A 17,119-nucleotide genomic window follows, 5' to 3' on the forward strand; every position below is an offset into this window, starting at 1 on the left:
TGATCTTCTTTCATGGCTGTTTCGTCAGGTTGTCTGTGAATTCCTGACTGAGGTGGAAAGAACTCTCTTCAGACCGCCGTTGTTGGTTTTGGGTCCTCATTTGACCACTTGGTGGTGCTGTAGACTCACAGTGAAATGGGGGCCTTCTCAGTAAAGTCCTGAAAAGCCACCAAAATATATTCTCCTAAAAATTCCCAGCAACCCCACCCCTGAACACTTGAAACTTCAGAGAGACTACATGAAAAGCAAACGGGCGTTTGTGATGCTCTCTAGCTGTCAAGGCTGTGATGCCACACAGCAAAAGCTCTTTTTGGCAAACATTAGTGTGCACACTATGTACAAATAGCACTTGCACATTCAAACAGCATCACTGCGGGTAGTCGATGGGTACTCAGGATGTGAGGAATGAGGGGAAGAGACAGAAAATAGTTTCATATTCTTTGACTGGGTGCCTGGGTGGACAGATGGCACCGGGGTGAAAAGTGCCAGCTGCAGTTGACTGACTATGTTTAGAGAATGTTCTTTGGGGATCGCCAACCATCTGACTTTAAGGGCATTTAAACTGATGGTGAGAAAATGAATCCATGTTTATTCATCCATACTGGTAGCATCGGTGAAGAGTGTGGCTATATCGCAGTTGATTTCTGTTGCACGTGGCATTCAGGAGATGGCAACAGGGGATCCATGGGGAGATTCGGTTATCTCGTCGTCTCCACAGAGGTTTTGTGCCTTAAGCCCTTTAGTTTCAGTGATGGAGAAGTGCTAGGTGAACACGCACAGGCATGCTACTACTGCGTGAACCTCCGCTGACTACTGAATACTGTTATAAAAGTGGACGGCGAAAAGGAAATTCAGAGAATTCTTTAAAAAGTCGATAACTCATGTCTGCTAGCTACCATTTCACGTTGAGGCCTCTGTGTCAGTAAAATGTCCAAATTTCAAGACACTAAAATGGCTGTCATTGCTTGTTTAATGAGCAAGAGGAGTGAATTTGTGGCTGTGGTAAGTGAAGCGATGGTAAATGCAGAAGGGGAGGGGGGAGCGGATAAACAGAGATGACCTGCAGAGGATCCAAAACGGGGCTCAGAGAAAGACTGAGATCGGTGTGCAGGTCAGCTTCGCAGGGCTGAGTGTGGGTGAGGAGGTGGGCGGGAGACAACACAGTCTCGTGTTCAGAGTCGAGTCTGGGCTTCGGGGATGTAGATCTCGATGCTGTCTGCGCTCTCTGTGGCCGAGTTCTGCCTGAAGGAGGCAGTACGCTTGGTCTGCAGCAGCCTCCTCCTCGCTTCTGTCCTCTGACGGTCCCCGAGGTCCAGAGACTTCTCCCTGATGGGTAGGGTGTGTCCACCAATGCGAGGCACCACCAAGCCCCCCGATCCACCTCCTCCACCTCCGGCACCCCCATCCCCGACACTGTCGGCCCGGAGGCTGCCACTCACCCCGCCCGCTGGCTTCTTTGGTAAGGGAGGAGGGAGTTTCTTATCCTCCTAGCCCGGCAATGGTGAGACGTAGATATACGATGAAAACGGACAGTGGATTTATCCAGACGGGTGGTGAAAAAAAAGGAATGGTATTGTATGGTTGTATGAAAGGAATCCCATGCAAAAAAAAGCGGGGGTATTGGGAGAAACAAAGAGAATAACAAACAAAAAAAGCAAAACCAATAACAAAAAGGGTCAAATTCAAGTGAGGAATAATCACGGACCGAGACGTTATGAGAGACAAAAATCAGGAAAAAATAAGCAAAAATAATCTCAGCATGCATTGGCAGCAGGCGACGTAAAAGGAAATGACATGGGAGAAGGCAAAAGGTAAAAAAAAAAAAAGATGACGTAAAAAGAAAAAGAAGAAAAGAGAAACAATTGTTAGTTTGTTATCAAGAAAAATGTAGTTGATCAGTGAGTAGCCTAACCTTTATAGACTACAATGTAAGAGACAAGTATGTCTAGTTGCAAGAAAGAAAAAAAAAAAGTTGATATGCATTTAGATTTCTATCATTTTAAGACTCCACAGTCTCATGGGCAGCTCAGTTCCTCTTGCTGTTCTGTATTTTTACAGCCTGCAAAGGGTTGGAGGGCACGACCATCTGCGCTACTCTTCTGCACACTGCCATCTTAGCTCTGGGAGAGTGCTGTAGGGAAACCAGGCCCGTTTGGACCCCCGGGCCTCTCACCTTCTTTTCAGGTGGGAGCCTCCAACCGGAGTCCTTGAGCCTCTGGAGGTCCTGAAACTTGACCCTGACGTCCTCTATGTTGAGCTGGAGCAGGTCCCAGAAGCCTGCCAGGTCCTGAGAGGTGGGCTGGGGGTACGCCGATGGGTCCTGGGTGGGCCGGGAAGACGGGACATGACATGTGATGGGGTAGAAAGTAATACACAAGGATTTGTGAAAGAGAGAAAGAGAACAAACCAATGTTTTTCATAAGCGTTTTTGCAGCCAAGCTAATTTTGCCTAGTGACAGTGAATCTAAGCAAAACCACGCACCACATGTAATGTGTGCCGTCAAGCTTTTACATTCGATCACACACTCACCACACTTTGTTGGCAGAGGCGGAAGAACTGCTGGACTTTCTGAGACATGAGCATCTGGGCGCTGCCAACTGCATTTCGTATCAGCTCAAGAACTAGAGATGAAACAGCACACAAGTCGTTTTTAGAAATCAAAGAACCGTTCATTGTATAGCATTTTTCTCTACTCCTTTCCGATCCTCCTCCTCCCAAACTCACTCTCCTCTGGCAGTTGGTTCTCCTCCGCCTCTCGCTCCATGTTCTGGCACCAGCCCTCCATCCTCTCCACTTCCGTCTGCAGGAGGCGTAAGAAGAACTCTCCGTCTCTCATGCAGGGCGAGGCTCGGCCCGAGTCGGGAAGGCTCCTGGGGCCCTCCAGGGACGGCGTCCCTGCCCAAGCTCTCTCGGAGGTGATGGGCAGAGGGGAGTGGGAACGGGGAGGCAGGTGTGGGTGCTGGTGGGGCCGTGGGTCCGCTTGGCAGGCCTCTGTGGTGTAGCCACTCTGGATTAAGTCCTGGGATAGCATAAGAAAAGTGATGGACACATAGTATTTGGACCTTTACAAATTGATATACCTCCTTCTCCTTCTACCATGGCTGAACTACTTCTAATACCTCAATCGACAAGGAGACATTGGACCCCTGACTAATGTAAAATAAGATCAATAGTATTTTCCCAGCGTGTCACTGCAGACCTACCTCTCTGTAGGCCCATTGTCCCTGTGTGTGGACGGTGCGGTGGCACTCCGTGTATTGACTAGCTGACTCCGGCTCGGATGAGTGCCTCTGGAAGGAACAGCCGAACTGGAGACTCTTGTCCTGCGTCGGCACGGCGATGCTGAGCCCCGGGAATCCCTCGGGGTCCAGGTCGGCCTGCACGCTCGCCGTCACGCTGTTGGAGCGCTTGAAACGAGCCCGCCTGCAACACAGGGAGAGTCACAGCAGGCCCAGAGCCATCCGGTCAGACGGAGTGTCGCACGCAAAAAACCCAATGCTCGGTCAGTTTTGTCTTCTAATTATTGCACATTCCTATCGGAGCAAAGGGCGTCTTGCTGTCGCTGCAGTCACTACTGCTCCCTGGGCCGTGATAAGCCCTGCTAAATCCTCTGGCATATGACGTACCAGTGTGTGCAAATGTCATGTCAATGGACTCAGTGATGAGTGTTTACTCTATTACAAGCTAATACCCCCACCTCCCCTTCATCCTTCTTGGCTGTCTGATGAGGCGTGAGGTGTGACTCAGATTTCTGCTCTCACACTTCTGTTTTCCTCTCCGGACGTCACACTGTCATCCTTGATGATTGCAAGAAGTTGGGGGTCATTGTTAACAGGTGCATGATCGCACACTGCTCAGGGTTCGGGGACCCTCGCACGCATGCACGTGGATCTGACCCGTTAGCAATGCTGGATGTAATTAGGAGAAGGGCCGCATCATGTGTTAAAGTCATGTCGAGTGTATGATTTGCAGTAGTCATGGTAACAGTCGAAAAAAGCCGAGACATTCTTGGAACAAAGTGTTACTGGGTTCAAGCTGTGTAGTCTGATGAAATGTTAAATGAAATAATAGGATCTAGCCTAGAAATCAACCATAGGTGGCTGCACTGTTGGGCGCCCAGGAGATGAAGGCTTTTTTTCAAATTATATATTAAAATTATTCACATAAATTACTGTGCAAAGACCAAAAGCGCCTGATGAAGCCACATATTTTGGGGCAATTAGCAAACAAACGAACGCACATCTTAGTTTTTCGAGTTTGTGTGCATAATTATGGAAAGTTAAATGGCAGGCTAAATAAACACACTTCAAGTTGGGAAGAGATTTCAAAGATACTTTTTTCCCCCCTGTTTTGATTTCCAGCTGTATTTCTTTTACCTTTTGTCATCTTCCACTTGGACTCCTATAGAGTGGACCTCTGTAAGAGCTTTGCCCTCTGCGTCTGAATCTGACAGAGTCTCTGAGCTGTCCACCTGGCACAAAAAAAAAAGTCACAAACACCACAGTCAGAGAGAGGGCAGAGGTATTTACACACACTAAAGATGTCATAAACAACTGGATACAAATTAGACATTTATTCAACATTCATATTTTTGGGCTCCGGTGAAAAGATCTACACAACTCTTAGATATTTTAATTATGTCCTTCCTCACCTGCACAGCTATGGAAGGCTTCCACTTTCTCCCACCACGCCCTTCATCCTGCCCCCCAGCTTTACTCAGCACTATGCTGTTCTGAGGCAGAGACACTGACTTCCCCAGGCTGCCCCCGGCCCTGCCGTCCCTCTCCCTGGCCGGCCTCGGTGGCCCCTCCAGCAGACTGTCAGCCGAGCTGCTGTGTTTGGCCCTTACTCCCGGACCCCCTCCGTAGAGCACCAGCTCCCGCGAACCCCTGACCCCATCTAGGCTCTCTGCCGAGTTACTGTGCTGTCGGGAGCGTCCAGGGCCCGTGGCGGTGTAGTAGCCCCCTCTGGAGGAGCGACCAGAGGGGCCGTCGGAGCTGCCCAGGTCCACTGAGTTGCTGTGCTGCTTTGGACGCCCGGGGCCTGAGCTTGAGACCAACTGTCCGCCGCTCTGGAAGTAGGCATCCTGGGTGGACTCGGTGCTGCTCTGGGCCCGCACCGAGAGTGAAGACTTGGACATGCGAGGTGGGAGTGGGGGAGGAGCACCTTTACGATAAGGAAAGACTTAAGTGTCAGAAGAGGGGGGAGAAAGGAAGAGAGAGGCATAGAGGGCTGTTAAAAGAGAAAGGCACTCTATCAACAGGGATAAGGGGAGGTGGATACTTACAAAAGGGACAGACTAGATTGAGAAGATGAAAGGAAATGCAAAGAGTGGAAAAATGGAAATTTATTGAAATAAAGGTGGGTAAACCAAACAGAGAGAAAGAGAGAAAACAAACAAAAATCATTAAATAATGATGGCAATGCATGATGTGACAGAAAGAAACCATAAACAAAACTCAAAGGCTTCGTTTCTTTTCACCGAACATCAGCTCTTGGTATGAATTTCAGTGGGAGGCAGGGAGTGACGTGGTGGAAAAGACACACGTGACAGAAGTGACAATAGAAAAACAATTCTCTCAGCTCTGCTTCTCGGGAAGATAAAGCAATTTCCTGAGAGAAAGTGAGAAGGGCAGGTTCTGGCTCTTCCTCCTCCCTCACGCAGCCTATGTGCACGCGCACACACAGTTCATTTTCAGCGAATAAGAGATCAAACTTTAATGCATTTCTTTCACCAACACCAACAGGCTTGTCACAGTTTGCAAAGATCTTTACCATGAAGCTCTAAGCTCCAGGATGTGAGCATGCATGTATGTAGGTGTACGTGTGTTGGAGTTCGTGTACTGTGTGTTCGTAATCGATGTATATAATGCTTCAGAGAGGCTTTAATAAATATCAGGGGGGATTTGCTGGTCTAAGCTTAGACATTTGAGTCCTGCAAGGTACTGGAGTGGCTCTGCAGTTTTCTGTACACACACACACACACACACACACACACACACACACACACACACACACACACACACACACACACACACACACACACACACACACACACACACACACACACACACACACACACACACACACTATCGCAAATCACTCCAGGTTTACTGTATATTGGGCTTGAATAAGAGCTAAGATAAACAAATAAAAGATTAGAAAAAAATACATGTTTCAGATAAAGAGCGATACATAAGAAAGCTAAAGGGTGAAACTAAACCAGGAAGAGACATACTGTAGACAGAGGGACAGAGAGAAAGAGAGAAAGAAGCAGCTGGAGACACTGAGCCATCATCAGAGCGTTCCTGCACCTATTACTGAGCCTGAGAACCCTGCGATCACACCGTGGAGGGTGATGGGAGAGATGAGATACAGAGAACAAAGAGCATGCACAATAACATACACATCAGTCTGTGCATATAGAATGCACACCTAGACACAAACACACGGAAAGTGCTGCAGAATGATCGGGGCGAAAAAAAATGGGATTGAAGGAATAGAGGAGAAATTCAAGGTTAGAGTTTTTAAAATGTATGCACACATTGCACACAGCTGTGCAACGGATAAGAGTGTAATGGGGTTTTGTGGTTGTGCGTGTGCACGAGCCTGCTTTTGTCAAAGCAAGCAGACACAAGCTGTCATAAAATTCCCTCTAACACTGGCTGTCCTACTGCGTCACCCACCAGGTCGCCCCCACATAAGAGGCGACCACACATCCTTGTAACACCCATGCAGTAAACACAGACTTGTATTTATCGGTGCGGCGAAACCACACACACACACACACACACACACACATGCACACACACTCACCAGCACCGCCCTTGATGCTTCCCTGGGGGCCCGACATGGAGAAGACAGAGAGGCAGTCGTCGTCCTGGGAACAGCCGGCCTGGATGGCGCGGACGTAGCTGTGGCTGCGGGTGCGGAACACACCTGGGAGGTCCAAGGCCTCGACGGCTTGAGACTCCACCTCCCCAAACATGGTCTCACACACTGCCTCGAACTGACGGTTCAACGTGTCTCCCAACTGAAGGACGGGAGAGAGACATATTGCTGTAGTCAAGACACTTCAACTTAAATTTCCACATCCAACAAAACATTAAAAAATACACAAACCACACAAATAAGCCAGATTGTTTGTTACCTGTGAGCTGGTCAGAGAGCGGGTGTAGCTACGAGAGCGGGTCTGGGTTTTGGGTGTGGTTCGGCTGTTGGGGTAAGAGTCGGTACACTGCTTACATGAGTACCTGAATTAAATAATTAATACAAAATCAGCATTGCATATGACTGTAACAACTACAGTGTATGACAACACAGATAGTTATTTCTTGCTAACATGATATGATATTCTGGCTGTCAAATCTTCAGCTGTGCTATTTCGTAAAAAATCCACAGCATCATCACACATTTGATTCACCACAACTATCAAATAAAATGTCACTGAGTCATGATCTGACCTTTCGAGTGCTGTAGTGCTGCATTCCCATGTCAAATGGGAAAAAGTGTAATGCATGATATGATGACTTTAATGTGTTTATCTTATTTGAAATCATTCTGAACATTTGTGTAAATGTATTTTTACATATTTACATTTTTATTAACATTCTGAAGTGCAGTTAAATCTGTCCAAGTTTTCAATGAGTTATGAATGTTTTTTACTTCTAAGATATCCTCATCTCAAGATACTGTGGTTTACTGAAACGTGCCATAGAATATCTCAAAGGGGGCTCCACCAATGTTACACAACTTTTGTGGAAATAACCCATGTGATGTCATCAGGGTTACTTTCGCATCACAATAGTGCAGTACTAAATCAAAAATGTGTACTGTGTTTGTTTTTTTGTGTGAAAATGTTGTTGTTTTTTCTAATAGAATACAATGATAACATTTTAATCAGAGTGGTGAACATGAGTTTGAGTCGTAATATTGTGATATTTTTTGTTCTTATCGTCTACCCCTTGAACCCAGGACCTTAACACCAAAAATAAAAGGATATCAAAGGCATGTATAAACAACAATAGATAAGCATCCTGGAAAATGTCCTTCCATGGCAAAATATCAGCTTTCTTATGGAGCAAACAGTCAGTGAACTAGCTACAACATAATAACATAAGGCAGTGGCAGGCTGTAATGGGTAGTAACATCGCTTTGTCTTTCAACATTCATATAAACGCTCCATTTGTGACATTTGACCTTTGATCCATGCTGATAGATCGTCTAAAGGCCTCCCTCTGGGCGATCAGCGTGGACTTGGGCGAGGCTTTTGGGCTGCTGTCTGAGTCAGCACTGTCATCGTCGCCCATGGCCTTGATGTAGCTGCCGCTCCGCATACGGCGACATGGAATCTCCCCCCCGCTGTCCGTTGCACCACCATATCCACCACCCCAGTCGTCTGAAGGGACCTGAGACACAATCACGTTCGTAAGAGTATTCACACAGTCAATGATAAGTTAAATAAAATGACAGAGGAGGGTTAATCTGCAACATACAGTGAGTACAAGTGTATATCCATTTACAAATGGTCAATCGGTTTTAGTAAGCTTTTCTGTTAATGGGTTAAACACTTACAATGACTCCAAAGTAAGAATGCATTCTTCTTCTACCAACTGTTAAGGGAAAAGCAGTTGATCACAGTGTGAATGAATTAGTGTTGAGATATTGCAAATGTTGTCACTGCGCCGTTGACAGCTTTTTCCCAATATCTGTTATTAAAGTCAAAGGACTTCTCACAACAAAAATATATTTCATCACTGAAAAATATTTCACACCTCAAACAGAGGGAGAGCGATGAATCAGACGTACACTCATGGCACACGTGCACTCAGTGTAAAGCCAACACACCCGCAGAGATGGCTAAATGCATGCTAGTGCACTCGATGAGAGCACACACACACACACACACACACACACACACACACACACACACACACACACACACACACACACACACACACACACACACACACACACACGCATGCACATACATGGGAGGTGATGTTAAAGAAAGAGAGAAAGAGACAAAGAGACTTACAGAAAGAGAGAAACTCTGACAGCTGGAGAAACACTGACACAGAGAAGGAGAAACAGCATAAGCCAACCAACAGAGAGCAAATAAAGCAGTGAACAAAAAGGCAGGTAAAAAAGCAGAGTGGACAGACAGGATGCTGGCACACAGAAAGACAGACCAATGTACATGGTGGCAAACCAAGAAACAGATAAACTGAATAACATACTGAAACAGGCGGAGAGCAGGAAGACAGATGGGCAGATGAATGAAAGTCTGATGAGAAAACAAAATGAAAAAAACACACACACACAAAAACACACACACACACACACACACACACACACACACACACACACACACACACACACACACACACACACACACACACACACACACACACACACGGGAACACAGCCAGGACACGAAACTAAGGAGGAGGACAAAACATAGAGAATTGATAAGGAGCGATGATATGAATAAAAAAAAATTACATCAAGTTCCCACTGTGGCAGTAATGTAAAATCTATGACTTTTCATAAGTCAGAATGCTTTCATAACTCTTTAAAACGTTACCCCTTTCTACCACGTTCTCTAATGGATTGAATGAAGCTGTGAAATATTTTTCAAATAACCTGAATTTCCCTGCCTGAAATATCACCCTTTTAATTCAATGATATTTCAAAACATTCGATGATTTGTGTGGAACCTGGCCACTGAAAAACACATATGGGCAGCTTTAAAGGCTGAGATTGTAACAAATTGCAGTTCCAGTCTTTTCCAGCTGAAAACATCTCACATCTTAGCACCTAAAAAAAAAATCCTAAAGTGCCTCAAGCAGATAAAGGGCTAACATTAGCAATATTTTGGATTTGTGTTCTTGGACACCTGACAAATGTAAGTCCAATGGTTATTTTTCTTTTAACTCTGTTTTGGTTTCCATCAACTCTTGAATAAAATATCTGGCTTTCTACATTATGCTTTCTTTATGACCCCTCCGCTCCTCTAAATGTCCTTATGTCCTTTTGCTTGCCAGTTCTTCCTTGTTTTGCAGAGTGGAGGGTCGTCAGCTTAATGAGCCACACTTGGTTCGGTGTGGCTGTTGCTGATATAAAAGCTCTCCAGCTTCCCGCTGTCCTCTCTCTTCCATTGCCGACGCAGCTGCTGTTTTGGTTTTATTTGCTGCAGACATTTTCATACTTCCATATGTGCTTACTGACTTCCACGTTAGTTTCTTATGTTGTAAATTAGTATGCCAATTCATTAATTTTAACTCTAAGGTCATTGCCAAACTGTTAGTGAGTTGCTAACTTTGTCTGTGTGTGATTAGGTGCTGGGTAGCGTAATGGGTTTGATCAAAGTTTGTGGGCCAGAAAACCAAAACATTGAACTAGAAGAAGCTAAAAAGCTCTGCAGCGGTTATTAGATGATTATCTGTGGATTTGTTGCTATGAATCATGCCTTTCACATTACACACATTCATTTGATCCATTGTTGACAATAATACTGACAAGTGAAGCTTTAATAAGCCTCATAATAGATTTGAATACCGATCAACCTTGCACAGAGAATTGCATTACTGTGGAGGACCACTTAGTTCCATATATAAATATATATGTGCGCCCGATTTGATCCCACTTCTTTTCGAGTACAATTAAAGCTTTACACACAATCCAACAGGAAGTAGTGTTACAGCAGCTGCTTGTGCAGAACGCTCTTTCCGTTTTTTGGAGTTGTCGGGTCTCACACAAGCATGTGACCAAATAAAGACACCTACACGCATTGACACACACACACACACACATACACAGTCAAGGCCCCCAGGGTTTGGCATCCAGCTGAGTGTGTGTTTTTAAGGTCATCACTTAAAAGATGATTCAGCCTAATCTCCCGATCCCCCTGGCCTTCTACTATATCTCTCATTTTCTCATGCTGCTCTTTCGCTCCTCTCGCTTTGCCCCTTGGCTACCATCACCTCCTTTATCTCTTTTCTATCCCTGAGCTAGCTTTTGCTATCTCTTCATCCCTCTACCTTGCTCCATCTCCCTCCTCTATCTCTGTCTCTCTCTCCCTCTCCCTCGCTGTTTCTGTCTTCATTTCACTCTCGCTCCATATATTGGTTTTTATCATTCCTTATCTGTCGGACACAGGCCGAGGGTAAAGTAGAGGCTTAGGGGATGGAGAGCGCCGGGTTCTGATGCCCAACGTCGTGATTGGCGTTGAGACCATAGGAGAAAACCTTGAACATGTCCCTTTGACTCTGACCACAATAATTCAGACCCCAAACTTGAGTGGTGACCTGCTGTGGACTTGTATGTACATGTTCATGTTGCAATGTCAGTTGGTAGCTTGGGAGTACGAGTATTTTGTCTTCTTTTGACTTAAAGATCCAGTCATACCATATGTGATTTGATTTGAAACGTTATGTATTTTGCACAGCATGCTTTATCTTTCTGTTCAGAAGAATCTGTTTTCCCTTTTCACTACTTTGAGATTTAAAGCCTTTTTTTGCTATGGAAACCACAATCTCTGTGATACTCTGTGATATGACAGTATTTTACTTAAATCTTATATGTCCTATCCAGCAGGGGTTGTCGGGATGTATATAAAAAAAATATTTTCAAAAATGTACAGGCAAAACTGACATGTCATTGATATATGTGGATATGGTGAACAACCAGCATATAAGGAGCAGCATTAGCATTCATTTGGAGTCTTGTTTCTGGTTACCTGATGAATATTAGTCCAATATTCACTCTCACTTTAGCTCTTCTTTTGTGGCTCATCAGCTTGTCCACTATATTCTCCAGCTAGTCGCTAACTGTGGAGGGCAGGCTAGCAGCAACCTCCTGGTCTAAAAAGTGAAGCCAATGCCAAAGTGCCTTAAACTTGTATTCTCTCTATCAGTCATCAGGGGGCGACACTTCTGGTCGCAAAAATAAGTCAGATTGTATAGAAGTCTATGATAAACATAATTTTTGGTCTTAATCGTTGTCTAGTCTGGGGGTTCTCTGTGTTTTTGTCTCAGAACTCTAACCCTTTCACGATGTGTTTTCAGTTCATAAAAGTTAATTGTTACCTTTATGGTCAACTAAAAATGTGTTAGTTAGTGTTCAGTTGTACTCAACTACACCCTCGCGTATCAGTTGGCACCACAGATGGCGACAGCAAAAAATCCTGAACTAGAGACTGCAAAACCATATAGTCCACAAACCAAAGGGTGAAATCACCGTGACAACGTCAACTTCTTATAAACAGTCTATGAAAGCAGGCAGCAGTTGGTTTTTAGGATTTATGTATAAAACCAAAAATATGAGCTGAAAGACACTACAAAGCTTTGTAGAGATGAGAGGAACAGCAGAGCTGGGTAATAATTATCTGTGGGTTCATCCCCCTTGAGTGATTGCTTTCATATACAAGTAGACAGGTAATCAATTGTATACATAAAATATGTATGTCCCCTTTAAAGTCAGTTGCTGGATGCGTGATGTAAACACTCTTGTTTTGCAGCAAACATTGTCATTTTTGGCTCCAGAGAACCAGGCTTCAGTTTGGACCAGTTGATTCAATATGGCACTGCTGTTTGTCCTGAGGTACCAGTGGAGTAGACCTGAACAGCTCTGTATCTGCAGCTGCAGGAGGCTGTCTGCTCTATGCTCTAAAACTATGGATCAATCTGGCTGACTTCAGCACATCCAAGCGCAGCCCAAAATTCACTCTGCACTCTGTCCCCCCCCAAGTCCCTTCTCACAAAACTGCAAGTGACGCATGGAGATATGAGAAAAGCTGCAGTGGGGAAGTTCATTATGTGTCCTGAGGTGTGAATGCGATGGTAGCCTCAAACACTGAGGCAAATTGTGTGGGGTCTGTCCTTTGAAAACACTGACACGCACAAGCTCGCTCCCTTTGCCTCTTCTATCAGCAGACCTCAGCTGTGTCTAAAGGATGGGAGTTGGAAAAACACCAGGGACTCCTGTGGCTACCTGCTGTTTAACGTAGAAACACAGCCTGCATGGAAGCTCTACCTCAGCACAGCTGGAGGTTTGTGCGAGCGTGTTTGTGTGTGTACATAAGTGTGTTTGCTCTTTCACCTGACTCTGTTGGTACACTGTAAGAGCCATTAGCTTTTCATTTTTCAGAATTCATACAAAGAAATACATGTGTTGGATTCGGAGATCAATCATAGCAAATGGAACTGGACGACTGACTGTTGGGAGGGACATTGAAGATCTATGTGGGTGAAAATCACTGTTTTGTGATTCACAGCAAAATCCCAAATCCATTTCACATGTTTTCATATATATACAGCGGCTAAAATAAATATTGAACACGTCACCATTTTTCTCAGTAAACATATTTCTAAAGGTGCTGTTGACATGACATTTTCCCCAGATGTCAGTAACAACCCAAATAATCCATACATACAAAGAAAACCAAACAAATAAGTTCAGAAATTAAGTTATGTGTAATAGAATGGAATGACACAGGGAAAAAGTATTGAACACGCTGACTGAAATATATTTAATACTTGGTACAGAAGCCTTTGTTGGTAATGACAGCTTCAAGACGCCTCCTGTATGGAGAAACTAGTGGCATGCATTGCTCAGGTGTGACTTTGGCCCATTCTTCCACACAAACAGTCTTCAAATCTTGAAGGTTCCGTGGGCCTCTTCTATGAACTCTGACCTTTAGTTCTTTCCATAGATTTTCTATTGGATTCAAGTTGGATTCAAGCTTTATTTTCTTTCTCTGAAACCAATGGAGAGTTTCCTTGGCTGTGTGTTTGGGATCATTGTCTTGCTGAAATGTCCACCCTTGTTTCATCTTCATCATCCTGGTAGATGGCAGCAGATTTTTATCAACAATGTCTCGGTACATTTTTCCATTCATCCTTCCTTCAATTATATGAAGTTTGCCAGTGCCGTATGTTGAAAAACAGCCCCACACCATGATGTTCCCACCTCCAAACTTCACTGTTGGTATGGTGTTTTTGGGGTGATGTGCAGTGTCATTTGACCTCCAAACATGGTGTGTATTATGGCATCCAAAGAGTTCAATTTTGGTCTCATCTGACCAGACTATATTCTCCCAGTATTTCACAGGCTTGTCTAAATGTTGTGCAGCAAACTTTAAACGAGCTTCAACATGCTTTTTCTTCAGCAATGGAGTCTTGGGTGGTGAGCGTGCATACAGGCCACGGCGGTTGAGTGCATTACTTATTGTTTTCTTTGAAACAATTGTACCTACTAATTCCAGGTCTTTCTGAAGCTCTCCACAAGTGGTCCTTGGCTCTTGGACAACTCTTCTGATAATTCTTTTCACTCCTCTGTCAGAAATCTTGCGAGGAGCACCTGGTCATGGTCGGTTTATGGTGAAATGATGTTCTTTCCACTTCCGGATTATGGCCCCAACAGTGCTCACTGGAACATTCAGAAGTTTAGAAATCCTTCTGTAACCAATGCCATCAGTATGTTTTGCAACAATAAGGTTGCGAAGGTCTTGAGAGAGCTCTTTGCTTTTACCCATCATGAGATGTTTCTTGTGGGACACCTTGGTAATGAGACACCTTTTTATAGGCCATCAGTTGGGACTGAACCAGCTGATATTAATTTGCACTGACAAGGGACAGGATTGCTTTCTAATTACTGATAGATTTCAGCTGGTGTCTTGGCTTTCCATGCCTTTTTGCACATCCCTTTCTTCATGTGTTCAATACTTTTTCCCTGTGTCATTCCGTTTTATTACACATAACTTAATTTCTGAACTTATTTGTTTGGTTTTCTTTGTATGTATGGATTACTTTGGTTGTTACCGACATCTGGTGAAAATGTCATGTAAATAGCACCTTTAGAAATATATTTACTGAGAAAAATGGTGACGTGTTCAATACTTATTTTAGCCGCTGTATATGTATCCACTTTTCATTTCATTTTTTATTTTTATGTCATTTTGTTTTGCAATTATTGTGAAATAGGTTTAAACACAGTCAGCTAATACCGGTCGGAGAGTGTCAGTGTCCTAGGGATATATGAATCCCATTAGAACAATACACATATATAATATATAATATAAAAAGTATTTTGAGTGTACACTTATTTTCATGGCCATTTTTTTGCCGGTATTTCATTACATTAAGGTAAATCTGCACCATGCTGGATTAGCTGCTAGTGTTTCCCCTTAGCACTGCAATCATGGATGTACAATCTAAAAGTCAAATGGATTAATTTGGTAACAAGATTTGAATTTAACGATTATCAGGGATGACCTGAAGTTATGAGAGCACTGCTTTTAGTTTGGTTTATTTGTTAGTCAGCAAGATTACGGACATTTTTAAGAAGTTGTTGGAAGGTTGTTGCATTGACCAAGGAACCCATACAATTTTGGAGCAGATCTGAATCATAGGTGGTCCGAAACACATTGCAAGATAGGGCATGGCCTCGGCCGAGGTCTGCGGGCCCTTTTAATTTTGAAATGGGTCTATAGCCATTAATCCTTAAAGAACATTGGAAACACCGATATCACTGGAACATGCACTCCGGGTCGACTGAGTTATGACCCAAAGAATAAGGTGGGACATTTGTTATGCAAAATGATTCAAGCACACAAACACACACACACACACACACACACACACACACACACACACACACACACACACACACACACACACACACACACACACCCATAATCATTGCTTGACGTTCAAGCGTACACACACCTGCAAGTAGTGGAAGGTCCTCTCCTTCAGCTTACTCTCCAGGGGCACCAGGGCTTTCTCGTAGCCTCCCCCTCTGGTAGAAGGGTACACCTCTCTGGCCTGACTCACTGTCATGGCTGACCAGGTGCTCCTTTTCAGGGAGTGGCCGTGGTGGCCGTGGTGTCCCCCTCCTTCACCCCCAGCCAGAGCCATCGTGGTACAGGCCATGCACTCCCCAGGTACCGGCCCACCTCCACCACCACCACCACCACCACCACCACCACCACGCTCCTTGGGCCTCTTCATGGTGAGCTCCTGGATGGCTGCATCCAGGCTCTCGTGTCCGATGGGATACCCCCGCCTGCCCCCACTGACCAGGAAGCTGCTGTCGCTGTCCAGGTTGTCGTCAGAGCTCCACCAGCCTGCTGTCCTGCTGCGGTGGCGTCTGCCTGACTCGTGCCGCGAGTCCCCGCTCTTGCTTCGCTCTCGAGACTTGCTCCTCCTGGTAGAGCGAGGCTGATGACCTGAATAGTGGCCTCCGCCATCCTCTCCTCCACTCCTGTGGCCTCCTCCTCTCTCGCCACGGTAGTCCCCGCCTCCCCTCGTGCCGTTGTACTCCCGTTTGGTGGGGGCCTCCAGAGAATGGGACTTAGCAAAAAGGCGCTGCACAGAGTTGACCAGGTGGCGGATCCTCGAGGGGCTCTCGCTTCGTGGCTCAGCTCCCCCACTAGCACTGCGCTGGTACTGGAGTGTGTGGAAGCCATCAGGATGGAAGGGCACCTGCTTCTCCAACTGGTCGATCAGGTTCGGGGGAATGCGGTGCATCTTCCCTCCGTGGCCCGAGGACAGGCACTCTTCGCAAGAGTCAAACGACTGGAGAGGTGGGTGCTGGCTGGGGTGGGAGCGAGGGAAGGTTCCACCTCCAGAGTGGCTGTGGGAGTGGGAGTGGGAATGGTGCCTCTCCAGCGCCAGGGCCTCAGCCGGTCCTCCGGGAGGGTAGTAGTGGCCATCGCTGTGACCCTGGTAGTAGTCTCTGCCCAGGCCGTCAATGTCCTCAGGCGGGCAGTGGCAGGGTCCTCCCCCGCCACCACCGGAGGAATGCTGGGACATGCTACGGCTGACATGGTACCCTTTCACAGGCGCCGGGGCGTGGTGGGCCGTCCGGGCCGAAAGGGGGCGCTGTGGGCGTGACAGGGCTGCACTGGTCTCACCTGGGGGCCAAAGAAAAGGGGAACAATTTAGGTCTTGAATCCGTGAAGACAGGAGTGAACACATTGTATTTACGAACAAAAATAGGAACCTTATCAAATAATTGAATCAAGTGTTCTGTCTTGCAATCAGTAATATTTAACTCATTACACAGAATAACTGTGAGATGGTGAGTAGGAGTTGCTGATAGCTTCTGCAGTAA

At 45.5% G+C, this 17,119-nt stretch overlaps 1 protein-coding gene across 1 annotated transcript; it reads right to left on the minus strand.

Moving 5' to 3' along the window:
• Window positions 1-1,172: 1,172 nt before the first annotated feature.
• On the minus strand, window positions 1,173-16,818 carry dlgap3 (discs, large (Drosophila) homolog-associated protein 3). Its single transcript, XM_054606212.1, has 11 exons — window positions 15,730-16,818; window positions 8,201-8,409; window positions 7,152-7,254; window positions 6,818-7,034; window positions 4,653-5,185; window positions 4,378-4,472; window positions 3,205-3,424; window positions 2,726-3,020; window positions 2,531-2,622; window positions 2,174-2,320; window positions 1,173-1,487 (listed from the first exon to the last, which is right to left on the minus strand). Exons 1-11 carry the CDS (start codon window positions 16,816-16,818, stop codon window positions 1,173-1,175), a joined length of 3,315 nt encoding a protein of 1,104 aa, XP_054462187.1.
• Between the last annotated feature and the right edge of the window lie 301 nt (window positions 16,819-17,119).

Source organism: Anoplopoma fimbria, chromosome 10 (assembly GCF_027596085.1).
Source record: "Anoplopoma fimbria isolate UVic2021 breed Golden Eagle Sablefish chromosome 10, Afim_UVic_2022, whole genome shotgun sequence".
NCBI classification, from domain to species: domain Eukaryota; kingdom Metazoa; phylum Chordata; class Actinopteri; order Perciformes; family Anoplopomatidae; genus Anoplopoma; species Anoplopoma fimbria.